The 27380-nt window shown below is 40.3% G+C and overlaps 1 protein-coding gene across 1 annotated transcript in view; it reads right to left on the bottom strand.

Moving 5' to 3' along the window:
* Positions 1–27380, bottom strand: part of tepsin (TEPSIN adaptor related protein complex 4 accessory protein) — a 41038-nt gene that overhangs the window by 13422 nt on the left and 236 nt on the right. The window contains exons 2-7 of the mRNA XM_060844511.1: positions 26816–26888; positions 25474–25565; positions 15202–15295; positions 4896–4963; positions 4624–4708; positions 214–285 (exon numbers count right to left, since the gene is read on the bottom strand). Coding sequence (XP_060700494.1) covers positions 214–285; positions 4624–4708; positions 4896–4963; positions 15202–15295; positions 25474–25565; positions 26816–26888 — 484 coding nt within the window. The remainder of the gene's footprint in view (positions 1–213; positions 286–4623; positions 4709–4895; positions 4964–15201; positions 15296–25473; positions 25566–26815; positions 26889–27380) is intronic.

Here is a 27380-nt window from a genome sequence, read left to right as displayed (position 1 = left end):
GGCACTGTTAAGATTACTACAGAAAGATATGATATTTTCAAGTTTAGCGTTAATCCAATTATCATCAAATGGCATCTGGAAAAATCAAGAAATGGAGCCTACACCAGGATAACCTAACCTAGACAGGAGAATGTATAATTCATGATTAAATTGCTGACTGCATTCTTTTAGATAAGGCTGAAGTACTCTGCAGCAATCTGTTTCTGCACTTACCTGAAAGGCTTTTCCCTGCTGTGTTTCCAAAGCCTTGCATTGTGGAGCCAGATGAAGGACTTGAACCCATTCCTATAGAAAAGAAAAATCAAAACTTATCTTGCCAATTAATTCCACTAAACTTTGCATTGCACTGTACTTACAAAAGTCTATTCAGAATACCGAGTTTAACATTTGATCTTAAAATATTTTAAATTTGGATCAGTTTTTACTCAATAAGGCTTTTCGTTGAATTGTAATAAATTAAGTATGATGAGAAATCGGGAAATTAAAGAATCTGTGGAAAATTGCCTCGTTTAAAAAAAGCAAAGGTTAAACAATTTCAGTTTCCAACCGTGGAATTATTAGATGCCAAACCCACTGCAATACCAACTTTTGAGGAAGAACTCAGTGAGCAATTAAGAAATAGGAAAGACAATAGAAGCAAAAATGGGCATTCATTATTAATTATATACATTAAATATCAAAGAAACGTGTAAAATTAATTGCAAGTTGATTTTGGATTCACCCATTACATATAAAAATGTGCCATTACCCAACATCTTGCTCATTACTGAGAATGATGAATAATCAATTAGCAGAATTCACAGTTTCAGTAAGGTTCAAAAGAACAAAGAAAGATGGCAATATAAATCAAGGAACTTAGAAGATGTCAGAATTGGCTTAAGTTTGCAAAGGTAAGTAAGGTGGAAGTCATTAGGTCCCAAAAAAGGGATAAAGGAGGAAGTATTAGAGTATGTAGATTTCTACAACGTAAGAATGAAGGGAAGAAGGAAAGCATGCATTGGTAAAATTTTGAAATAAGGCACTAATCTGCAACAAGAAAATTAAGTTTCATGTCAACTCAAAAGCAAAATATTACAAATCCTGGAAGTCAGATATAAAAACATTCACAAACTCTGGTGGGTTTGCTACACATTTTGAGCATTTTTGATTTTTATCTGTTTAACTCTTTTTTTTGTTTACCAGGTAGCTTACCCTAAGCAAACCTCATCTGTAATTAGAATAGTTATTCCTCAAAGTTGGAGTCTTAGTTAATATCAAAGTGAGACAATTCTTCTTTACAAATCATATTAACTTTAATGATCTAATTTAAAAACAAACAAGTGGACAAGGGCTCATCATGTACAGGTAGTGTCCCTAGTTCTGAGCCAGTAAGTCCAGTTTCAAGTCCACCTATCCCAGATATGTACCAGATCATCTCCATTCAGGTTGATTGAAATAATTGCACAGGAGCTCGTGGCTTATGTTCCCTCCAATTTCTGCTGCTGCACAGACTCCAGGGGCTGTGTGGCAATGAATTTTGGAAGTGAAAGTCAATGGGACACACTAAACGGCCATGCAGCTTAGAGTGAACATGGCTGTCACACAGTGATAATGTTTCTGCTTTTGGGTCAGAAGTGTTCAAGTCCAACCTGCTTCAGCGCTGTGAGAGGACATGTCTGAACAGGTTGATTAAAACTTTCTATACAACCACAGAAGGGCTTTTGTGGTGCAGTAACAATATTCCTACCAGAAGGCCTGGCTTCAAGTCCCAAGTGCTCTAGAGCAGTGTCATAAAATGTCCCAACAAGTTGATTAAAATAACTCTAAAAGCTGTGAGAATATAGGCCACAAGATACAGGAGCAGAAATAGACTATTCAACCCACTGAGTCTGCTCTGCCATTCAATGGGTTGACATATTTCTCAACCCATTGTCCTGCCTTCTTCCTGGAACCTTTGATCCCCTTTAGATTATTAAAAACAGTGAACAATTTAAGTTTAAACAGTAATTTATATTGACATTGTTTAAATTAGGGTGAATGGATGCATTAGAATAGACCAAAATTTAGAAACTCATCAGTTGTAAAAGCATGTCAGTTTTGCCCATATGACAAATGAGTTGCCACAATTTCCACTGTTTAAGATAAATACAAAAACAATAGATTTCTTATGGTGTTACTCATAAACAAAAAAAATGAACTTTTTGCCTTTATTTCTGATCCCTTTTTTGCTTATCTCCATTCTACTTTTGAGTTTTTTTCGTTTCCGATCTTTTAATCTAAAATGTTACAGAAAAGTCAAACGAATTTTATAATATACAGCTCATTACACTCTTCGCAGAATTTCACCAAGTTAGAACAATCTATTGGGAGGAATAGTCCAGCAATCTTGCACCCACTGGTCACAGAATGCTTTCTCAACTTCTCTCCCTCAGGAAGACTGTTTATGAAACACATGAGCCACAAGCTCAATGAGCTCTATCTGAAAAACCTTATGTCTGAAAATCCAAAATAGAACTGCAGATGGTCTATAATTGTGTCCATTTAAATTCTTTGGCTTAATTTCATAATTTGAAAAACATTTGGTAATATTGGGATACAATCTTCTAGCTTTTGGATATTGCACTTCTTAAAATGCTTTTAACATGCAAAATGGAACCACAACTGAGGCTGCGCCGTGTGGTGCCAAAATGTTAAAATTCGTACAAACAAACCCCAGTAATGAATTCAATGGCTTGTCTTGGAATTTTTAGTGAATCCTGATGCACTAATGCTCTAAAGCCACAGCATCTGACATTTAGTAAATTAATCTAATGAACTAAGCTAATATCTCCATGAATGAAAGGCAAATCACTGGAGAAAACAAAAAGTGATCTTTGTGTGTGTAAAGTTCCTTTTGGTATTAAAAAATGAGGAAAGCTGATTTATTTCCAACATTGTAGTTTACAGCATGTACAACAGAGTTATCGGTGACTTTAATCTGTGCATAGAATGAACAAACAAATTACACTTGGAGAGCCCAGGTTTCTGGAGTGTCTCAGGCTGGTTTTCTAGAGCAGCATGCTGAAGAGCTGAGTAGCAAACAGGCTATTTTGGATCCAGTATTATGTAATGAAAATGTGCTAATTTATAATTAATTAATAAGTAATTAGTAATTGGGTTATAAAATAATCTTGAGGAATGAGTGACCATATTAGGAGATAATTTTACATAATGTTTGAAAGTGAGGTAGTTCAATCTGAAGCAAGAGTGTTAAATTTAAATGAAGGAAATTATGAAAGCATTTTGTACGTTAGCTGAGCTGGCATGACTGTACTTGGGTAACTAGCCACAAAAAGACATGACCCTCTCTCACTAGTGTCCTTATACATGGATGAGGAAGGACATCACTTTGACTGGAACAACACAACCATCCTCGGACAAGCCAAACAAAGACACGCACTAGAATTCCCGGAAGCATGGCATTCCAACCAGAATTCTCTATCAACAAACACATCGAGTTAGACCCCATCTACCATCCCCTAAGAAAAGGAAAAAGGAAGTGGCCACCACAGGAAATGACATCACCAACCGATATATATATTATATATATATAGGAATTATCACCAACAGGAATTATCTGCAAAGGTACTTGGGTGTCCTGGTCAATAAGTCATTGACAGCTAATATGCAGATGCGGCAAACTATTAAGAAGGCTAATGGAATGTTAGCCTTTACTACTGAGTTCAGGAGTATGCGAAACTGATTAGACCATACTTGGTGTACTGTGTGCAGTTTTTGCCTTCCTATCTGAAGAAAAATATTATCATAGTGGGAGTGCAATTGAGGTTCATCAGATTTCTTCCTGGGGTGATGGAACTGCCCTGTGAAGAGAGATTGGGCAAACTGGACCAGTAATCTCTAGAGTTTTGAACAATGAGAGGTGATCTCATTGAAACCTACAAAATATTAAAAGAATAAACAGGGTAGATGCAGGCAAGAAGTTTCCCTTGACTGGGGAGCCTAGAACCAGGGGCTTAAAAATAATTGTTGGGAGGAGAATCCATTTTGGACCAAAGAAAGGAAAACTTTATTTTACTCAAAATGTGGTCAATCTTTCGAATTCTCTACTCCAGAGTGCTGTGGAAGATAAGTCTTAGATCATATTTAGAGGTTGAAAAAGTTTTGGGTATAATTGATGTCAAGTGTTGTAAAGATAATGTGGGTAAAAACATTTATCAGTTCCATTGTCATGATCATTCTAAATGGCAGGTCAGACTCAATGGGTTGAGTGGCCGACTCTTGCTTCTATGTTCCTATTACATATCATATATGACTCATAAGAATCCTTACTTTAAAAATAACCAGTTCCCTGTGATTACACTGCAAAGAGAAATCAAGCTGTACTTGAAACATTAACTCGTTTCTCTTCCACTGATGCTGCCAGATCTGCTGAGCTTCTCCTGCACTTTCTGTCTTAATTTCACACCTCCACTTTTGCAAAGTCTTTCGCTTTCATATAGATTGTGTACTTGACTACACCAAATATTTACAATTAGTTGACTGGAGACTCTAATACAGTATCATTTCAATGCAAGAATATGTAAGACGAATTATAAAACGATTTGAGGGCTTGTATGTCTTGCCAAGTTTATGAACAAGATTTACCTGTCTGCAGATATGATCTGGAAGGGGACAAATTGCATGAGGCTTGATATGGCAAAGCATCAGAGAACAACAAATTTGCTAAATCCTGCCAAGGGAAAAGTAGACATTAATCACTGGTCTCAGGGACTCCAGAACCCATTTTCTGTACCTCTCTCAAAACATGTAGCATAAATTAAGAAGCACAGCCATAGAACTGATATTCTCCAAGTTCTGAACAATAGACTTTTGAAAACATTTAAAATGATTGGACCTAGACTTAAGAAAGTAAATACCTCAGCAGTTGTTCGGACCCTCTGATATAGGGCATTTCCATGAAGCACATCTGGAGGCCCACTAAAAACTAGCAGGAAAGAAATGCAATAAATAATCAGAAGCTACAGGACAGAAAACAGTCAGGGCATGAAATTTATTTCATGAATAAGACCAACCTTTAAAACATTGCTGAGTGAGTCATTGCTTTACTCGTGAAGAAAACTGTAAACATTTTATAACAATTTTCTTCTGTTTCAAATGATATATATTAATTTTAAAATTAGGCATATAAATTATTCTAGATATTTAGCTATTTATCAAGGACTAACTTAAACCTTGAAAAACCTATTAAAAATATATTGCCAGGTAAGGAAAAGGGATTTGTGGTGTCTGAAACTAACTTGAGCATTGAAATTCTGAAATCATCACTGAAAACAATGAAAGAAGGTACTTTGACATTCTCTCTTTAGATAATGAGAGAAAGTGAGGACTGCAGATGCAGAGGTCAGTTGAAAAGTGTGGTGCTGGAAAAGCACCACAGATGCTGCCTGACCTGCTGTACTTTTCCAGCGCCATACTTTTCGACTCTCTTTTGATAATATTGGGTTGTAAAGTCAATCCTCAAAAATTTTTTAACAACCAGAATGGAATATAAAAATGATTATAAACAGTTATATTGTACATAATAGAAACAATGGGTGTTCTGCCTACCAGTTGGAAAATTACCTTTAGAAGGGCAAACTCTATTACGAGGTAATTACAAACCTAACCAGTCAATGTTGGGTCTCCCACAATTAAGTCCTGAGCAATGCAGACATCTCACCTTCGAGTAGTGCATGCCTAATACAGGGCAGCAGCAGCTCTCCAGTACCAGCAGTGCCAACAGGAGTGGTGGCTAACGCTGGCAAAACACTCAGGCTTGCAGAATTCATTGACCTTGGATTTCTAGATGAAGCTGAGTGTGGTTGGGTTGGCAGTGGCAGGGAAGATGGGAGTTTAGTAATAATTCTGGACTTCTCAATTAGTTATAGATTGGTTGAGAATGATGCACCCTTTCTCCCCACACTCTCTATCACTAGGCCAAAGGTAGGCCCATCATGATTTACTAGGCTGCCTCCCCACATGGTGACTCTTTCATCCATCACTGTTTAATAAGGTCTTTAAGTGGCCACCTAATAGTCTCAATTAGTCTCCAGGTAAGAAGGCTGCCCACTACCTTTCCTGCCCTCAGCTCAATCACAGCGAAGCAGAAAGGCTACCAGGTGGCCACAGTACACCCTCTGCCCATGTGATCAATGATCACTCCTAAACTTGCCACTAAGGGTGGATTCAAATTCGAACTTTTATATATCAATAACTTCCTAACAGCCAAAACCATTTTTCACATTTTCCTATTTTTGTTCAGTTACCAATAATCAATTGGATCAATAATAGGCTGGCATTCCTTTTCAATAAGCTGTTATTCCTTCATTTCTCAACCAAACAACTCATTGTATTTTCAATATTTACTGAAAGCCTATTTTGCTTAATGTCTTTCAAAAATATTGTCAAAGCAAAATTCCGATTATTATTATTTCTGGCATCTAGCTGTTATATCCAATGTCCACCTAATAAAGTAATTTTATTGCATACTTATTTTAACCTTTAGTTCAAATTTGCTATGGTGTTGCAATTACACTATTCATTCCTTTTTCTGTTCTAATACTAAAGAGGTGATCTTCATAAGTTGCATCCACTGACTCCAGCTTTGGTTAAAAAAAAGTTTGCTGGTCTATTCCTTTCTCCAACTTATCTTCTTTTGGCAATGAGTATTAAATCTGCAAATGTGTTGCTGGTCAAAGCACAGCAGGCCAGGCAGCATCTCAGGAATAGAGAATTCGACGTTTCGAGCATAAGCCCTTCATCAGGAATAAGAGAGAGAGCCAAGCAGGCTAAGATAAAAGGTAGGGAGGAGGGACTAGGGGGAGGGGCGATGGAGGTGGGATAGGTGGAAGGAGGTCAAGGTGAGGGTGATAGGCCGGAGTGGGGTGGGGGCGGAGAGGTCAGGAAGAGGATTGCAGGTTAGGAGGGCGGTGCTGAATTGAGGGAACCGACTGAGACAAGGTGGGGGGAGGGGAAATGAGGAAACTGGAGAAATCTGAATTCATACCTTGTGGTTGGAGGGTTCCCAGGCGGAAGATGAGGCGCTCCTCCTCCAGCCGTCGTGTTGTTGTGTTCTGCCGGTGGAGGAGTCCAAGGACCTGCATGTCCTCGGTGGAGTGGGAGGGAGAGTTAAAGTGTTGAGCCACGGGATGATTGGGTTGGTTGGTTCGGGCGGCCCAGAGGTGTTCTCTGAAGCGTTCCGCAAGTAAGCGGCCTGTCTCACCAATATGGTAGTAAGCGGCCTGTCTCACCATATTGGTGAGACAGGCCGCTTACTTGCGGAACGCTTCAGAGAACACCTCCGGGCCGCCCGAACCAACCAACCCAATCATCCCGTGGCTCAACACTTTAACTCTCCCTCCCACTCCACCGAGGACATGCAGGTCCTTGGACTCCTCCACCGGCAGAACACAACAACACGACGGTTGGAGGAGGAGCGCCTCATCTTCCGCCTGGGAACCCTCCAACCACAAGGTATGAATTCAGATTTCTCCAGTTTCCTCATTTCCCCTCCCCCCACCTTGTCTCAGTCGGTTCCCTCAATTCAGCACCGCCCTCCTAACCTGCAATCCTCTTCCTGACCTCTCCGCCCCCACCCCACTCCGGCCTATCACCCTCACCTTGACCTCCTTCCACCTATCCCACCTCCATCGCCCCTCCCCGCTACCTTTTATCTTAGCCTGCTTGGCTCTCTCTCTTATTCCTGATGAAGGGCTTATGCTCGAAACGTCGAATTCTCTATTCCTGAGATGCTGCCTGGCCTGCTGTGCTTTGACCAGCAACACATTTGCAGCTGTGATCTCCAGCATCTGCAGACCTCATTTTTTACTCAATGAGTATTAAATGTCTAGGCTGTACATTCTAATTGATCCTCATGACTTACCTTTTTTAAAATCCTTCCACGTTCTCATCTTATGCTACATGATGCGTTCTTTGTATTTTGACAGTCGTGGTCTTACTTGATACAACATCATTGTTTGTTCTAAGCCTTTACTCAACAGCAACTATCTTCATAATAGAACTATCATCATAATAAAACTGTCTTCAAGCATATTTTTACAAGACATTTTGGCCTATTTGTTTAATCTGGTAATATCGCTAAACTCCTTTGTATTGCAATCAACAGTCATAACAGATGCAATTATGATCTCATCCACAACTCATTATGATTCAAAGATCTAATTTACCTAAATTGTGAAGTCGAGATAATCATATTTTAGAATGTAATTTGTGTTCCACCACACAATCGTCAGAATAACTCTAAAGGAGGGGCACCAAAAGTTTCATAGAGGTTTTGCAGAAGACAGAAGGTAAAATTGTATCATTGTCTTTTTAGCATTGCTTTAAGAAAACTTTGGTTCATTCCTACAGAATGTCTTCATACATTGAATTGAGTTACCTACTGAATCCTGACGAAGACATGGAAAATACTTCATTTTTTGTGAACTTACAACTTCTGATAAAAATCTCTTCCCAACACACCTTCTCTCTTCCTCTTCAAATCATCAGAATCATTTTAAATGAACAACATACAGGTGGAGGTTAGATTGAGATGTTCTGCTCATCAGTAGGATTTTGTTTTTATAATTATTCATTCAGAGGAATATGGACATCAATATGCTTGGACAGCATTTACAGCCAAGCCTTAAATGCTCTTGACAAGGTGGGGATGAGCCATCTTCTTGTACCACTCCAGTACACGTGATGTTGATACGTTACTGTGGTGTTACAAAGGGATTTCTAGAAGTTTGATCCAGTGGCACTGAAGGAACTGCGAAATTTCCAAGTCAGCCCAGTGAGTAGCTTCAGTGGACTTGTAGATGGTACATTTGCTGTTCGGTCCTCCTGGATAATAGAGGTGACAGATTTGGAAGATGCTGTCGAAAATGCCTTGGAGAGTTGCTGCAGTGAGTCTTATAGATGGTATACACTACTACCACTGTGTGTCAGAGGCAGAGGACGTGAATGTTTAAGGTGATGGATAGAGTGTCAAGAGTGCTTCTCCTGGATGGTGTCAAGCTTCAGGTTTTGTTGGAATAGGACTCATCGAGGCCAATAGAGAGTATACTATCAGATTGATTATTTAAGTCTTGAAGATAGTTACCAGGCTTTGGAGTAATGGTTGGTGAGTGGCTCACCATAGAATTCACAGCCTCTGACCTGTTTTTACAGCAACTATATTGATGTGACTGAACAAGTTTGGTTTCTAATTTAGAATAACGTACACATCTCTCTCTTGTTAGTCAGGAATCCTAATTATAAATCTCAGCGTTAGCAAACTCTTCGGAACACAGAAAAGTGGCAAAAATGTCTGAAATAAATAGACTGTGGATTTGCATTCATACTTCAAAATTGGTTGAATTTATTGCAGAGGAAGCACTAAACAATGTTTATTATGACTTTATGGATGGTTTTACAATAATTCTGTAATATTAAATGTTAGGGAAGTGTTTTTTGAAAACTTTTCAAAAATAATTATTATCCATGATTTGCATGGTGGAAATGTTCGTTGTCACTTAACTGCCCAAGTCTGGATGCTATCCAGGTACTGCTTCTTACAGAAGCACACTATTATTATATCTGAAAAGATTGCTTTTGGTATTGAACTTTGCTGCATTAATTTTTCGAAGTACAACAAATGTACTGAGACAGAGATGATTGACCAATAATGATAACCATCTTCCTTCGTGTTTTGTTAGGGTTCCTTGATGTCACATTCAGTCACCTTGTGCTGCGATGTGACGAACAGTCAGTCTCATCTCACCTTTTGATTTCAGCTGTCCTTGTCTACGTTTGGACCAAGGCTGTGATGAGGTCAAGAGCTACATAGCCTTGGTGGAACCCAAAGTGAGCATCACTAATCAAGGTATTGCTGAGTAAGTGCCACTTGATAACATTGTCAATGAGACTTTCCATCACTTTGGTGATGATTGCGTGCAGATTAACAGGGTGCTAATCAACCAAGTTGGATTTCTCCAGTTCTTTCTAGCCATCGAGTTCAAGCATAAAGCTGGGCAATTTTCCATACAATTCAGTTGTAACTGAAATTGAACAGCTTGGATCAGTTAGCTTCAGAACACAAGTCTTCAATGGAATTCCTGGAATGTTGTCAAGATCAAGATTGCAGTATACAAACAAATTGACTGAAGAGTTCAACTGTGATACTGGAGTCCTGAGGGACTCTGCATTATCCTGATTATTTGCTTTCCTATTTTTTATCTCAGCCACAGACCTGGTAATAGTACAGTCACTTCTGTCACCAAGTCATTAATATATTGTGAGTAACTATGGCCCCAGCACTGATGCCTGTGGCATTCCATAAGTTACAATGCCTTCCTGAAAATGTCCCCTTTATCCCACCTCTCTGTCTTCTGATAGTTAACTAGCCCTCCATCCAAATGAATATATTATTCCCAATACCAAGGGCTCTCATCTTATTTAAAGAGCCTTATGGAGAATATCTTATAGAATGTCTTTTGGATCCGCAAATGTATTCTATCTACCCATTCGTCTTGATCAATCCAGCTTGCCACCTCCTTCAAAACAGTAATAAATGCATTAGGCATGAATTTCCCCCTTCATCAAGCCATGAAGATTTCTTGATTGTATTATGTATTTCTAAATGGCTTACTGTTGCACCCTTTATAAGAGATTCTATTATTTTCCCAATGACAGATGTTAAGATAGTTAATAGTTAAGTTTTTTTTTAATCTCCCTTCCTTTTCAAATAAAGATATTATATTGATAGTTTTCCAATGCTCTGAGGCATTCCTGGATTTAAAGATACTTGGAAGAGTAATACATTACCTTCACTATCTCTGTATCTGGTTCCTTTAAAATGTTAGGGTGAAACCCATCATATCCAGGGGACCTGATGGTCATTAGCTTCATTACTTTCCCCAGTACTTTTTCTCTAGTGATAGTTATTGTGATTATTTCCTTTCCCTCAACCCAACCCCTTTAGCCTTTGATTATCTAGCATTTTTGCAAAGTTATTAAATATAGTCTACCATGAAAACTAATACAAAGTACTTATTCAATTCTTCTGCCATTTCCTGGTTCCCAATTATTATTTCTCCAGCCCTGTTCTCTAACAGGCCAATATTTACTTTGATCTCTCTCTTCCTTTATATACATTTATTGAAGCTCTTACTGTCTGATTTCATATTAATTTGTCCTCAGTTTATTTTCTCTTTTATTTGGTAATCTTTTGTTCATTTTTACAACTTTCCCAATCCTCTAATATACCAGTAATATTTGCCACATTGCATTTTTTTTTCTTTCAACTTGACATATCTTGGTTAACCACAGTCAGTTCATCCTCTTGCTAGAACCCTTCTTCCTCACTGGGATAAATCACTGCAAGTCAGGAACTATTTGTTTAAACGTCTGTCTTGCTCATCAATTCTTTTCTACTCCATTCCCTTCTCAGTCTACTCAGCCACCTCTGCCCTCATCCTTATTGTTGAGCACAAATGTGTCCAGACCAAGTTTCTCACTCTTAAACCAAATGCTAAACTGCACCATGTTACCAAGATTGTTCCCCAGAGGATCATTTACTCTGAGATTGTTTACTAAACCGGTGTTATCACGTATTATCAGATCCAATACAGCCTGATCTCTAGTTGGAGCTACTGTATATTGTTCTCAGAAACTGTCCCAAATACATTCTATGAAGATTTCTCCTTGTCAACCTTTGTCACTTTTATTTATCTTAGTTAAATAAAGATTAAAGTCACTATGATTAAAGTATTGCCTTTTTACATAACCTCAATCTCCTGTTGTTCTCTGTCTTACAATACAGCTACTTTTAGAGGGCCTATAGACTACTCCCAGCAGCATATTCATACTCAGTATATTCTAGGTGTATTCTACCTCTACCGTTATGGATTCCACATCATTCAATTAGAGATAATTTCATGTCATCATACTTATCGCATTTCCTAACAACAGTTACCCTTCTACCCTTCCAGGTTGTTCTTTTGAAATATCTTGATATTTTGTTCCCAGTTTTGGTCTCCTTGTAACCAGGTCACCATAATAGCTCTGAGATCTATACCAATTAACCTCTAAATGTGCTGTTAATTTATTAATTCTGTTTAGAACACTGTGCATATTTAAATAATGAATCATTCATTTGCCTTCTTTCCCCCTTTTGACACTATTTGCTGTGGTTTTAATGCTTGAACACTCTGTTCCTTCTTGTCCCACGCTGAAATCATCACCAACAGATGCCCTGTAAAGTCACCATGTTCTTTCAGTTTGTAAATCTACTTATCCCCTTTTTGAACTTTCCCCAACTCCCAACATTAATTTAAAGTTCTCTCTACAGACCTAGAAATTCAATTCACCATACAGTGGTCTTAGAACAGTTCAAGAAAAGCCCAGACCATGAGACCAGCTCCCACCTACCCAGTGCTGGTACCTGTGACCCTAGATCTGAAGCCTATTTCTACCACATCCTTCTTTAAACCATACATGCAACTCCCTGACATAAATTATCCTCTGCCAGTTAGTTCATGGTTCAGGTAGTAATCCTGAAATTACTATTTTGGAGATTCACAATTTATTTTAGCTCTGAACTGTTCAAAATCTTTCAGCAGAGTTTCCTTTTTAGTTCTATCAATGTTGTTGGTACCGACATGGACAAATACAACTGGATCCCTGCTCTCCCCCTCCAAGTTCCTCTCTAACCCTGAGGAGTTGTCCTTAATTCTGGCAGGAGGCAAACAACACAGGCTTTGGGATTCAGTCACAGCTTCAAAGAAAAGTATTTAACCCCTTAATTATACTGTTCACTAACAATACCATATTCCTATTTCCTACATCACTTGCCCTCACTATTCACAATTTGATTTGGCAGAATTACAGAACTTAGATCAGATCTATTGGTTGTGGTATTACTTTTCCCTGCTTATCACATCCTACTTCTGCTGCATGCAATCTAGTGTTGCAGCTCATAGATTGATCTCTCATTTTTAGGTATGCCTGGTGCTGATCCTTGCATGTCTTCTTGCAATTTTCATTGAATCAGGCTTGATACAACAGCTTGATGATAATGATAAAGTGGGATATACCAGACCATGAGGTTATGGATTATGGTTGAATACAATTCTATTGCTGATTATCCCCATTGCCAGAATTGTTACATCTGTTGCAGTCAATCTCAATCAGCACAGAGATATAGCCATCTGAGATGACAGAAGGTATCCTCAATATTAAAATGGGACTCAACTTCCACAAAAATGGTGCAGGAGTAACTCCTATCATTATGGCTATTTACAGATCACAAGCACTGTGGTCAAGTAGATATTTCCCCTCTTGTTGGATCTCAAAGCAACTTTTGCAGACCTACTCTAACAGCCATGTACTTTAGGACTCAACCAGCTTAGTCCATAATGGACTCTTTTGATACCCATTGAACTCCCCCATCCTGGGTATAATCTGTGCCCTTGCCAACTTCCATTCTTCCTCCAATTGGTGTCCAACCTGGAGGAACACTGACTCTTAGCTGAGGAGGAAGGAGAGGGTAGTAAGTGGTAATCTGCAAGAGGTTTCCTAGTCCATGTTGGATTGGACGACAGAGTCTTCATGGGACCCAGTCACTGTTGAGATTACCTAAGGCAACTCACACCCAACCATATTCAACTGTGCTGCCACCTCTGGTGAATCAGTCTTCCAGTGAAAACAGCATACATGGGTGATGACAAAAGTGTTATATTTACTGAAACGGTGTCGCAAATCTTACTTCTCTCAGATACAAGCAGAATTTTACATAAAACAGAAATAACTTGCATTTATATTACACCTTGAAAACATCCAAGGTTTTTTCCAGAAGTATTATCATACAAATACTTGACAGCGGCACATGAAAGCGATATTAGGGCAGGTGATCAAATATTTGGCCAAAGGGGAAGATTTTAGATGTTGGGAGTTCGGTGAAAGTTATGACTCATATGGGAGACTGTGCTGATTCTCGGCACCCACTACTCAAAGATCACCACGAGTTAATGGCTTAGTCAAAATAAGCAAAGTCCTCTATTTACCAGTCTGTAACCTAACAGAAGACGCAATGCTTTTAAGAACTGCTATTTATTGCTAACAAATAAATACTAATTACAAGAAAAAGGCAAGGAGCTACTACCATACAGACCTACTAGTTTAAATCCCTTTTAAAATCTTGACATGCACAAACAGTCAGAAAAATATTGATGTTATAGGTTGGGGAATAAAACACTGAGGAAACATTATAATCTCTTGCCAGTCAGATCTCACCCTACACATGCATCACGATAGGTTTTAGTAACTCTTTTTCAAAAGTGCAGCAACTCCTTCTACAGTCCTTGGTTTTAAAATTGTCCATTTTCTATTTTAGCCCACATTAAAAATAAATTTAAAATTTTAAAATGCAATACTTAAAGCAAGGAATTCCAGAATTTTGGCATTGACAACTAAAGGCAGTGAAATAACTCCACGAAAGCCGGTCACATAGTTACACTTTATTTACATATGCATATTAGAAGTCACTGACCAAGCGAGCATAGAGCCAGCTCCTTCAGTGAACAAAATCCTTCATATTCCATTTTATCTGCCAGCCAGGAGAGCCTTATTGGACCAAGTTATCAGCTCCAATCAGGAACTGATAATCTATGAGACCCACCTGGCTAACTTTGTTCCATTCACTCCACCCCTTCTCCTGTAAATCCTGTGACAGTTCCTTTTCCTGTAACGTTTTCTGGGGTGTTTTCTCCCCAAGTCCAGTTCCTCCGACTCTGCCTCAGATATTGGCAGCGTGCGTTAGAACGCAGGCCACCTCTTGTGCCCGGAACGTCTAGGAAGAAATTATTCTTGACGGTTTTCAAGAAATTGACAGTTTCGACGCTGCAACATCAGCTGTGCCCATCTTGTCCACAGACATTTCTTTGACACTAGGTGTTGGGCCATGAGTTCTGATAGCCTTGTCAGATGTTCTGAGGGGCTGAGTATGTTTTGTTCCTGCCCTGTTTGCAAGGCTGCAGCTTTTATGTGGTCCACATGTTTGTTCAAGACCGTCTCTCCTGACCTCATATCGACCATGTCACTTACCAATACAAAACAATACTTTTCACTGTATCTCAGTAGGTGACAATAAATCAAATTAAATTAACATCAAATATCAGTTTACCAGCTATTATTAACTCCTACCTGTCACTTCCTGAATAAGAGTAACATTCCTCCGAAGTTCCAGAGTAAATTGAGGTGAACCATGATTACAGACATGCCGCAATATCTTGAGAACCTATCAATAAGCACAAAGATAGAGCAGACTGCTTTCTGAATGTAAGCCATGAAGTCTCTAACACAGCACAATAGAACCTTTTGTCGAATTTTCACTGTGCAACTGAAACTGCCATAAGCCAGCAAGAATATCCCCTTTATTTTATTTGGGATTAACACCCTGTCTGGCTTTTATGCAGCAGCCAAATTATGACACGTCTCAGAGATTATACAGCCAATTTATAACAAACTTTCTACACACCAAAGTACTGTCTTGCAAGAATTTTTAAATCAATTTATTTACCAGCTTCCCCTTAACTGTATTTATCAGATAACCATGGAAAATAATTCCAGCGAGATTGTTGAAAGTTGAGAAACCTATTTAGTTCGGCTTTCAGCAACAACTACAAATTTCCTTTGTTTCATATTGCTTTTTAATTTTCAAGTGTTATTTTATTGGCATCACTTCAAACAAAATAGCACTAAAATTCACACCTTCCATAAATTTAAAACCCAAGTGCTATTATGAGTGATCTACCAGATTTTCAATTTGAAATATCCAATTCAAACATTCCAAACATTCAAAAGGAGCAAGATAGAGCATACAAATTAAATATTCCTCAATCCATTGTCTATTTCATAGAATGTACACAAAATATATGCACAGCAATTTCTCACATCGTTGATCCAAAAACAACAATTCACTTTTATAAAGTGCCTTTAACAAAGTAAAGTCTTTCGAAGCACTTTACATTTCTGATTTTATTTTACATAAGACCACAGAAGCAGAAATCAACAATAATAACCAAAACCTGATCAAAGCGGTATGGTTTTTAGAACATTTTATGTGAGAGGTTAAGAGGCAGAGAGGTTAGCAAGGAATTTCAGAACTCAAGGCCTACTTAGGCAAATCCAGACGAGGCCACCAATGATAACATGATAGAAATCAGGACTCACAAGAGGACAGAATTGGAGGAATGCAGATATCCCAAAACAACGAAGTTGAACATGTTGTACCATTTAAAAATAACAGGATTAAAATTGAGGAAAAGTGGCAAGAATTTTGATTATTTATCGAGTGCCAACACCTGGTAAGACACAAATGTAGGAGGTATGAACAGTAAATTTGCAAATAACTCAAGAATCAGTGGTATGAGAAATAGTGAGGAGGCAAGTCTCAAACTACAGGACAATATAGACACATAAGTCAGATGGGCAGAAACTCAGTAAATAGAATTTAACCTAGAAAAGAGAGAGGTGGTACATTTTTGAAGGAATAAGCAATTAAGGAAATAAACAATGAATTATATTAGGCTTTGGCAATGCCACGCTGAGAATACTGTACCCAATTTTGATTATTGTGGTAGTTGGTTAGCTCACCAAGCTGTTGGATTTTTCATATTGAAATAAATGATTTGGATGTCAGCAAGTTTGCATATGACACCAAAATTGGGGGTGTAGTGGACAGCAACGAAGGTTACCTCAGAGTACAACAGGATCTTGATCGGATGGGCCAGTGGGCTGAGGTGTGGCAGATGGAATTTAATTTAGATAACGCATTTTGGGAAAGCAAATCTTAGCAGGACTTATTCACTTAATGGTGAGGTCATTGGGAGTATTGCTGAATAAAGAGACCTTGGAGTGCAGGTTCATAGCTCCTTCAAAGTAGAGTCACAGGTAGAAAGGATAGTGAACAAAGCGTTTGGTATGCTTCTCTTTATTGGTCAGAGTATTAAATACAGGAGTTGGGAGGTCATGTTGTGACTGCACAGGACATTGGTTAGGCCACTGTTGGAATATTGTGTGCAATTCTGGTCTCCTTCCTATTGGAAGGATGTTGTGAAACTTGAAAGGCAAAAGTGAGGACTGCAGATGCTGGAAACCAGAGCTTAGATTCCAGAATCCCATTCCTGATGAAGGGCTCCGGCCCGAAACATCGATTTTCCTGCTCCTCGGATGCTGCCTGACCTGCTGTTCTTTTCCAGCACCACTCTAAAACTGAAATTTGAAAGGGTTCAGAAAAGATTTACAAGGATGTTGCCAGGGTTGGAGTATTTGAGCTATAAGGAGAGGCTGAATAGGCTAGGGCTGTTTTCCCTGGAGCGCAACAGGCTGAGGAATGACCTTATAGAGATTTATAAAATCATGAGGGGCATGGATAGGGTAAATAGACAAAGTCTTTTCCCTGGGGTGTGGGTCCAGAACTAGAGGGCATAGGTTTAGGGTGAGAGGGAAAAGATATAAAAGTGAACTAAGGGGAGCTTTTTCATGCAGAGGGTGATACGTATATGGATTGAGCTGCCAGAGGATGTGGTGGAGGCTGGTACAATTGCAACACTTAAAAGGCATCTGGACAGGTATATGAGTAGGAAGGGTTTGAGGGATATGGGCCAGATGCTGGCAGGTGGGACTAGATTGGGTTAGGATATCTGGTCAAAATGAACGAGTTAGACCGATGGGTCTGTTTCTGTGCTGCACATCGCTATGATTCTAAGACTATGGCTCTGTGCAGCCGTTTCATACCGGTAACATCATCAGTGCAACTTCTGTGAAGTGTTTTGTTCTGTCCTGCTTGCTTCGTATTTGGGTCCGCTCTGTTGAATTGAGTGTTACGTATGGGCCTTCTCTGCAGTGGTTTGTGCACTGGGTCTATGTGTTCGTTGATGGTCTTTTTGGTTGATAACCAGGCTTCCAAGAATACTCTTCGAGGAGAAAGTGAGGACTGCAGATGCTGGAGATCAGAGCTGAAAATGTGTTGCTGGAAAAGCGCAGCAGGTCAGGCAGCATCCAAGGAACAGGAGATTCGACGTTTCGGGCATAAGCCCTTCTTCAAGAACACTTTCCTCATTCCTGAAGAAGGGCTTATGCCCGAAACGGACACTTTCTTCATTCCTGAAGAAGGGCTGATGCCCGAAACGTCAAATCTCCTGTTCCTTGGATGCTGCCTGACCTGCTGCGTTTTCCAGCAACACATTTTCAGTTCCAAGAATACTTTGGCTGGCCTGTACTAGAATAGTAACTCTGTCACAGTTGAACTGATGGGCCCTTGGTCTGTGTGTACAGAGATGAGGGAAAGTGGATCGCGTTGCTTAGTAGCCAGTTGGTGTTCATGAAGTCAGCTGGCTCGTTTTCTACCTGTTTGTCCAGTGTTGAGCATGTTGCAATTTTTGCAAGAGATTTTATATACCACGTTTGTCCTGCATGCTGTGGCTATGGTGTCCTTAGTCCTGGTAAATAGTTGGTGTAGTGCCGCTGTTGGTTGATGTGCCACCATAATACCTCTTGGTCTTAACGGCCTGGTAGTTAATTCGGATATGTTCTTCACATACGGTAGGGTGGCCAGTGTGTGGGTAGTACAGAGTATTTTTGGTGTACTCGTTGCACAGGCATCGGCAGACGAACCTGATTGGGGTATCTGTTGTTAGCAAAGATATCGTGTAAGTGTTGTTATTCTTCTATGTGCAGTTCTGGTGTGTTGCAGTGTGTCACAGCTGTTTTAAATAGTGTCTTCACAGAACTCCATTTGTGGACGTTGGAGTGGCTGCTATAGCATTTGAGGATCTGGTCTGTGTGGGTGGGGTCCGTGTACTTTGGATATAAATCCGTTGGTCATTCGTTCTACAACAGTGCGTCACAGAAGTCGCACTGACTATGTTAGCCAGTATGGGAACCAAGTGTCTGCACAATAACCCAGCAGCTCGGTGAGTTAACCTCATCCACAACCTGAGCAACAGATCTTTTGTGCAAACCCTTGATTATTGTCCTATGGCACAGAATAAAGTCTCATTGGAGTGGAATAAAGTGTTTCACAAACAAATAATCCACAGAAATTGACTAGAGATGAGGAGGACTAAGCTTGATCTCAGTCTTTAATTTTTTGAAGCATAGAGAATTGGATCCATGGAACTTCCTAAGTTACACACAGGACTACAGCAGTAGACAGCACAGCATAAAATTAAGAATATCAAACCAAAAATACAAAACATTGGTTTGTTTACTGAAAGGGCGATGGGACCGGGTTAACAGTGCCAATCAGGGAGCCTTGGCTGTCAGAAAGGAACGTAAGTGTCAGGGGCTCTGCTCACTTTTTAAAGCCGGCTCTGTGTTCCTTGGGTCAGTATCATATGCTATGCACATGTAAATAAACGGTGACTTGGTGACAGATATCAGCCTTCATGGAGTTATTTCAATGGCAATGAGAAAAACACACCCCTCAAGAGATTCACTTGCAACAGTCACCTTTGAATTGGGATAAGCATTTCTGTCATCATGCCACTATTTGGGATGCTTGACTCAATCCTGCCATTGAAGAATGGGTCCAGTATGTGGACAGAACGGGTTACTTTTCCAGGCAAATGACATTGCGGCAGATCAAAAGCAACAAATAATTCTCCTGACAGCTTGAGGACACTCCAGTTATTAGGAGCCTAACCTTCCCTGAGGCACCAGATATTCGGACATTTCAAGAATTACAGATTTAGCTAAGGAATATTACAGCCCCCAACCTCCCCTATTCTGAGATACTTTTGGTTTTACTCTAAGTCACAAGAATGAGGGGAATCTGCATTGAGATTTTTGATGAGGTTAAGATTACTGACAGAAGAATGTGATTTTGGTTTAAGCTTTAATGAGGTGCTAAGAGAATGTTTGGTTTCTGGAATTAATCATTTGACTGTACAATAATGCATACCAGATGAAGTCCAACTGGACTTCAAATAGGGACTACAACTGGATTTGTCCTTAGAAAACATAGCAAGTGTTTGCCAATAGAAGTGGACACCCTTGCCAGACCGACTGAGTGAAGGCAATTGCATAGCCTTCTCAGGACATATCCTGAACAGAGGTACCTCAGGTCAGCACATAGTAAAGCCCCAAAGCAAGGCCAAGCCTCAGCCAAACGATTACAATTTTCTCAAGGATCTGGGCCAGTCAATCATTGTTGTTGCTGCTGATATGTGGCCTTGTGATAGCAAGAGAATTCCATTCGGACTGAATTAAGTAAGAGAACTCTTTGACCAGTATCCAGGAGAGCGCACACCGTGGAAAATCCACTTAAAGCTGATTTGGAACAATTAAATTGATTAGCAACTTTCAGATAGAAAAACAAACAAAATAAACATCTGGTTAAATGGTCATCCAGTTGTAATGGAGGTCAATACCAGTGTGACTGTTTCAGTGATCATAGCACCAGTCATTAATAAAACTCACTCTGGGCTCGAATCCTAAAGTTTGCATAAGACCTTGACCAGGCTGAGAATCTATATCAGGGAACACCTACAGATTAAGGGTACAACTTCAATTCTGGTCTCTTATGAGAAGCAGCTGATTCAGTTACCACTGATTGTAGTAAAAGGTTTGGGTCTAAGCTTGATGAGCGGAAAGTGGTTAAGAGAGATTCAGCTTGATTGACTCAACATTTTCCAATTAGAAAATGGCTGCCGAAGTGAAGTCCTCATCAAATACTGGAAGGTTTTCAGGAAGATCTAGAAACTATCAAAGGGGCCAAAGCCAACTTATATGTTAACCAATAAGCAATTTCACAATTCTGCAAGGTGCCATTTGCCTTATGTATAAAAGTTGAAGCAGAAATCAGGTGGCTGGAAAGTGAAAGAATGATCAAACCAATACAGTTTGCAGAATAGGGAAAGAAGACAGGGCCGTGCCGCCCATAGCTTCAGCAGTGGGATCTCATTCTGACTGTATACAATTACAAGTTGGAACACTGTCTGGGAGGCCAAGTGGCAAATGCGGATGCTTTGAGCTGCCACCCAATGGAAGAGTTCGTTGTGGTTTCAACTTTCAGGACACTCTTCCAGTCATTGCTGACATCAGACTGCAGACACAAAAAGATTCCATCCTGGCAAAACTGAAATAGCTGGTGGTGATGGGGAAAAACAACAAAAGGGTCATCACAACCAGAATCGAAACCCTTCTGGACCCAGCAAGACCAGACCAACGTGGTGCCTCGCATATTATTTTGGGGAGCAACAGCGATTGTGCTGTGCAAAGGTCGCTGCCAGATACTGGCTGAACCCTACCAGGGCATCCAGGGGTTTCCAAAATGAAGATGTTAGCAAGAAGATGTGTCTGGTGGCCAGGATTGGATGCCGACAGAGCTGCATTGCTGGGACAGTGCCCAGAGTGCCAGCAAGTACAGAAATTACTGCCCACAGCTCCCCACACATTCATGAGAATGGCTGGGTAAATCCTGAACCTGGTTACGCATTGATGATGCGCCTCTATGCATGGGCATGGGCTTCTACGTTTTTGATTATTGCGGACACTTATTCAAAGAGGCTGAATGTGCATGGAGTTAGTTTGTCAAGCAGGAAGACGATGATGAAAAAACTGCAAGCATCTTTTGCAATACACTGACTCCTGGGTGTGTTGGTCACAGGCCATCGTTTACCGGCAGAGAATCTGAATATTTCCTCAAGTCAAATGTCGACATGTAAGGACAGCTCTATTACATTCATCATCCAATTGTCTGGCAAAAAGAGGAGTCCAAACTTTGAAGGCAGGCTTAAAGAAACAATCTACAGCTTCACTAAATACCAAACTGTCCCAGTTCCTATTTGATTATAGGACCGCCCCTCACACAACTACAGGGATAACTCCAGCAAAGTTGCTAATGTGAGAAGACTCCACACCGAGTTATATCTGATCTTACCGGACTTGGAGTGGAGGGTGAAAAGCATCAGGAATGCTAATGCTGGACACTGGCCTCTAAGCGAGGGAGGCAGTTTACTTCAGGAGACGAGGTTTGGTGCTGAACGCATGGGAATGGTTGATACAAGGTCAGGTCCAGTGAAGTACAAAATTCGGGTAGGAGAGACTGTCCTGAACAAGCATGTGAACCATATGAAAGCTGCAACCTAACAAACAGAACAGGAGCAAAACATACCCAGCCCCAGAGAACATCCAGCAAGGCCGTCAGAACCTGTGGGTTTTCCTTCTCTGCCTAGCATTGAGAAAACCTCTGAGGACATGATGGACATGGCAGATGACACCACCTCAATGCCGTTACCGCCTGAAGAAAATAAATTTCGGCTGAGATGCTCCAGACACAAGACACGGTCTACGATCTGGTACACGACACAGTATCTGAGGCAGAGTCAGAGCAACCGGACCTAGTAGAAAACTGTCCAGGGAGAAGCTACAGGAAAAGGAATGGGCCTATGTCCCAGGAGTTAGAAGAGATGAGATGTACTAATTGGAATCACCTCGGTGAGGCGAATCTCATAGGAATTTGCTGACTGGGGCTGTTAATCTTATCCAAATCTTATCCTGGCTGAGAGATATAATCAAGAGTGTCAGAGGTTATGCTCACTCTAGGAGCCGGCTCAGTGTCATGTACTGTGCATGTGTTAATGAAAAGTGACTTGGTGACAGGATACCGGACTTTGTGGTGTTACGTCAGACTCATTCCTATTAGGAAAAAACACTCAGGGTTATTAATCCCAGGATTTGTAAGAAGAAATGGATTGCAGATCTGGAAGATCAGGCTACATAGTTTCTCAAAACATTGTGGAGATTAAATAACTCCTGCACGGGGGGCAGAACTGTCAGTTCTCAATCAGTGCAATTCAGATAGCCCCTAACACCCCACTATCTGCTGTTTTAAATGATTGCTGCACATAGTCAGTACTTCCTATAATATACAATGCAGACATTAGTGGGGATAGCCTAATAGTACAAGAATCATAGAGTCATAGAGATGTATAGCATGCAAACTGACCCTTTGGTCCAACCCGTCCATGCCGACCAGATATCCCAACCCAATCTAGTCCCACCTGCCAGCACCCAGCCCATATCCCTCCAAACCCTTCCCATTCATATACCCATCCAAATGCCTTTTAAATGTTGCAATTGTACCAGCCTCCACCACTTCCTCTGGCAGCTCATTCCATACACGTACCACCCTCTGCATGAAAACATTGCCCCTTGGGTCTCTTTTATATCTTTCCCTCCTCACCCTGAACCTATGCCCTCTAGTTCTGGACTCCCTGACCCCAGGGAAAAGACTTTGTCTATTTATCCTATCCATGCCCCTCATAATTTTGTAAACCTCTATAAGGTCACCCCTCAGCCTCTGACGCTCCAGGGAAAACAGCCCCAGCCTATTCAGCCTCTCCCTGTAGCTCAAATCCTCCAACCCTAGCAACATCCTTGTAGATCTTTTCTGAACCCTTTCAAGTTTCACAACATCTTTGACAGGAAGGAGACCAGAATTGCGTGCAATATTCCAACAGTGGCCTAACCAATGTCCTGTACAGCCGCAACACGACCTCCCAACTCCTGTACTCAATACTCTGACCGATAAAGAACAGCATATCAAACGCCTTCTTCACTATCCTATCTACCTGCGACTCCACTTTCAAGGAGCTATGAACCTGCACTCCAAGATCTCTTTGTTCAGCAGCTTGGCCGTATTTACAAATGAGAAGTGTGACTGAGATTATTAACATTGCTCATGAATTATTTCATCAGATCTGGACAGAAAGGAACAGTCTGTGTTGCATCTTCCATCATTTGCTCCTCATACTGGTGCTGCTGGAACGATAGGTGCTTAACAAGGCTCTTCTCTCATAATGACCAACATAAGTAGCATACAGCAAATCACCATAAGTCTTGATACCAACTCAGCTAAGTACTACAGAACTACTCCAAAGTGGTCCAGACAGAAGTGTTGCATGAGGATGTCAACGTTACCTTCTATAATGTTCTTGTTGTGTACCTACTATGCATATAGGTGGAGGTTCCAGACTGGCATCATGAGCAAAGTTATGGATTGGTAACCTTGTTACCTGTTAGTCTTTGATTTACCATGCCAGGTGGAATACTATTGGCACAGAGTGCTGATGTAGAAGGAAACTATGACTGCTGCCACGATAACTAGCATGGATGATATGTTGCCTGTTATCATCTGCCTACTGCTCACTAGAGATGTGATTCAATTCAGAAGTACAGCTGTATACAAAGTAAGGCTCATGGAGTTAATAATACCCTATCCTAGAGGGAAGGTTCTATTCCAGTAAACTCTCCAGTACACTAAGCAGGTTTGCATTTAGCAAGTGGGAATGAGGTGATGCATGGTTTGTAAACAAGGAGTTCAAATACCACCCTTAAACAAATTATTAGATGATATGTTGGTTATGTCTCTATTAGTTAGCTTTGCACATATAAAAATTTAGAACTACAGTCACCTTGAAAGCCACAGCAATGCCTCTTGATGGTGGCAGCTGAGGTTACAGGCAGATGGTGGATTTGAATTCAATAATAATATGGAAATAAGAGTTTAATGATGACCATGAAACCAATGTCGATTGTCAGGAAAAACCCATATTATCCCTAACAGCAAGGAAATCTGCCATTCTTACCTGGCCTGGCCTACATGTGACTCCAGTCACACAGCAATGTGATTGGCTCTCAACTGCCCTCTATGAATTTATGGGTGGGCAATAAATGCTGGTCCAGCTAGTAACACCCACATCTCATGAATGAGTAAGAAAGAAATTGGCAGATTTCAGTCCTGGCCTCCTGAACAAGGTTCAGATATCTCGGGCACTAGTCAACACTGAAGCTGTGCTAACATTTATCTCCAAAGACGCTGATGGATATGGTTTACCAATGAGAGCCTTTCTCCCCCCAAATCTTCCCCTCTTTCTTCCCATTGTTTGTCTTAATTTCACAATTATCCTGAATTACAAGAGGAAGGTTACCAGGTCCCACTTCATTTAAAATCAACTTGGTTTCACCATTTGCTTTTACATTTCAGAGTCACAACAGTACAGAAGGTGTCATCAGTCACCAATTTTAAAAAATTGCAAGTTTACTTCCTGTACATGATTGGAACTTCAGTCAAATATAGGAAAGTTTCAAAAATGCACCACTTGCTAGAACAAACAACATAGCAATTGACCTGTAAATAGATCATGATCCCTTTAAATAAACTGGTGGGGGACACGGGAACTTCATTCTGCAAAAGTTTTGCTCAGAGATGAGAAACTTAGTGCAATGAACATCTCACCTGATCCTGTTATGTGATGCTATTGATTGACTACTGTCTGATTGACAAAAGTATTTATTTTTGTAAATTAAATGATATGAAGATGAACAAATTTGTTTTCCCTGCAGAACTAAGAACGTTATAAGTACAATGGACAAAGGACATATGATGCCAAAAGGAGAGTCACTCACCTTAAGTTTAACATGACAGGAGTTGCTCTGCAGTCGCTCCAACAGGTACTCCAAAAGGCACCGACACAATCCCACAGACTCAAGAGAAATTTCTGCATTTCCATCCTGTTAGGAAATAATACCACTGTCCAAAGAAAAAGTTTCCCTTGCATTTTCCGTGTAAGTTAAGAGGAACTGTTCAAGGTTTTATGTGAGAAGACACAAGTTGAAAAAATTTAAAGGACAGTATAAAAAGAGCTTTGAGTCGGATTTCCAGGGAGGGGCCTTCAGGCAAAATCTCTGACTTCAATGATAATGCAAAGATAGCAGTGGTAGAGACAGTGGTTGGAATGCAGGGAGAATGTAGTAAAGTTAGTGTTAGACGATGAAAGAGTAACATAAAGTAAGGAAATCCAGAGGAGGTTTCAGAGAAGGACGGCGTAAGACCAATGGCGGGATTAGAAAACAAAACAAAGGTTTTAAAATTGAATATCTTGGTGACAGGAAGCCAGTGTAGACCCAACTCATGGGTGAACAGAGAATTGTGCTTAGCAATGCCAGCTAGGAGAGCATTAGAATTAATTAGTTTAAAAATGACAAAAATCACAGATAAAGATTTCATCCATCGTATAGAGTATCATGGGTGGAACGTCTGAGGGTGGGGAATAAAATAAATAAATGAAAATGAAAATAACTGAAATGGTAACACAGAAGAGTGGATTATGAACCACTGCTCGGTACTGAACAGGACAAAAAGCTTTTGTTTAGCCTGCACAGGAGACCAAGGAGTGTGATGGAATTAATGTCAATGGGGGACAGTGTCTTCGTAGTCAAAAGCAACATGTTTGATCTTCTCAACGGGAAGTTACAATTCATCTAAAACATGAAGAGAAACAAGTAACTCTCAGTACCAAGGTGCAATTTTTGACGACTCCAGAAGTGATTATGTAGAAATGGAAGTTGAAGGCATTGTTGGGCATGTAGTGACTGTATTAGAATAGGTAGGAGTGGAACTATGGAGGGTCAATGCAACAGAGCTGGACAATGGAGAGCTGATGAGCATAACTGCATTTGTAATTATATTTAACTCTGCGAAAGGACAGTAGAGGCTAGGGAATAGAAAGAAGTCAAAGTGGAAGGATTTTATTACATTTGTTTATGGGAGAGTAGTAGAGAACTGAAAGGTGGTTTTATCCATATAAAAAGTCTAATCCTGTTGTTCTTCTAGTGTTTACAAGTTTGACTGCACTTTGCAATTTACTGGAACCAAAAACAATTTGTTGCCAGGATTCAATTTTGCTCCCTAAAGGCCCACTGGACAGTTAATCTCAGAAAGAATCCTGAATGCATTATGCAAGGATACTGGCAATCTCCTCAAACAGATATCCAGGACATGGTACTTCATCATCTGATGTTGCTTTCATCAACATAGGCAGCTGCAAAGAAAGAGTGCAATCTTTTTAAAAAGGAATCTAGTTATAGCAAAGGTTGCCCAAACTCTATGCTCATTTGAACTTCCCCACATAGCTGAATTTAGGTGAAGAAATTGCAGGAATTTGGGATTAGCAATCTGAGGATACCCATACAGCAACCTGCTCCCAAAACTCAGACAGGATGAGGTAACGAACTTGGATAATAAGAATGAAAGCAAAACACTGCACACTGAAGATCTGAAATAAACTCCTGCCCCTCACCTGCACTGTACCTCACCGCCTCCACTACCAAACCCACCTCTACTCCTCTCAACCACCTCATCCCTCCTCCTCTCATCTCCCTCCATCCCATCCTAACATCCCATGTGAACCACCCTCCAAATCTCATCCTCTCCCTCCTCTCACACTCTCTCTCCCCTCACCACCTCCCTCCTTCTCTCACTCCTTTTTCCCATCCCTTCCCTTGACTTTCTTTTCCAGTCCCCTCCATCTCCG

Source organism: Hemiscyllium ocellatum, chromosome 25 (genome assembly GCF_020745735.1).
Source record: "Hemiscyllium ocellatum isolate sHemOce1 chromosome 25, sHemOce1.pat.X.cur, whole genome shotgun sequence".
NCBI lineage: Eukaryota > Metazoa > Chordata > Chondrichthyes > Orectolobiformes > Hemiscylliidae > Hemiscyllium > Hemiscyllium ocellatum.
This window is presented reverse-complemented; position numbering and strand designations above follow the sequence as displayed.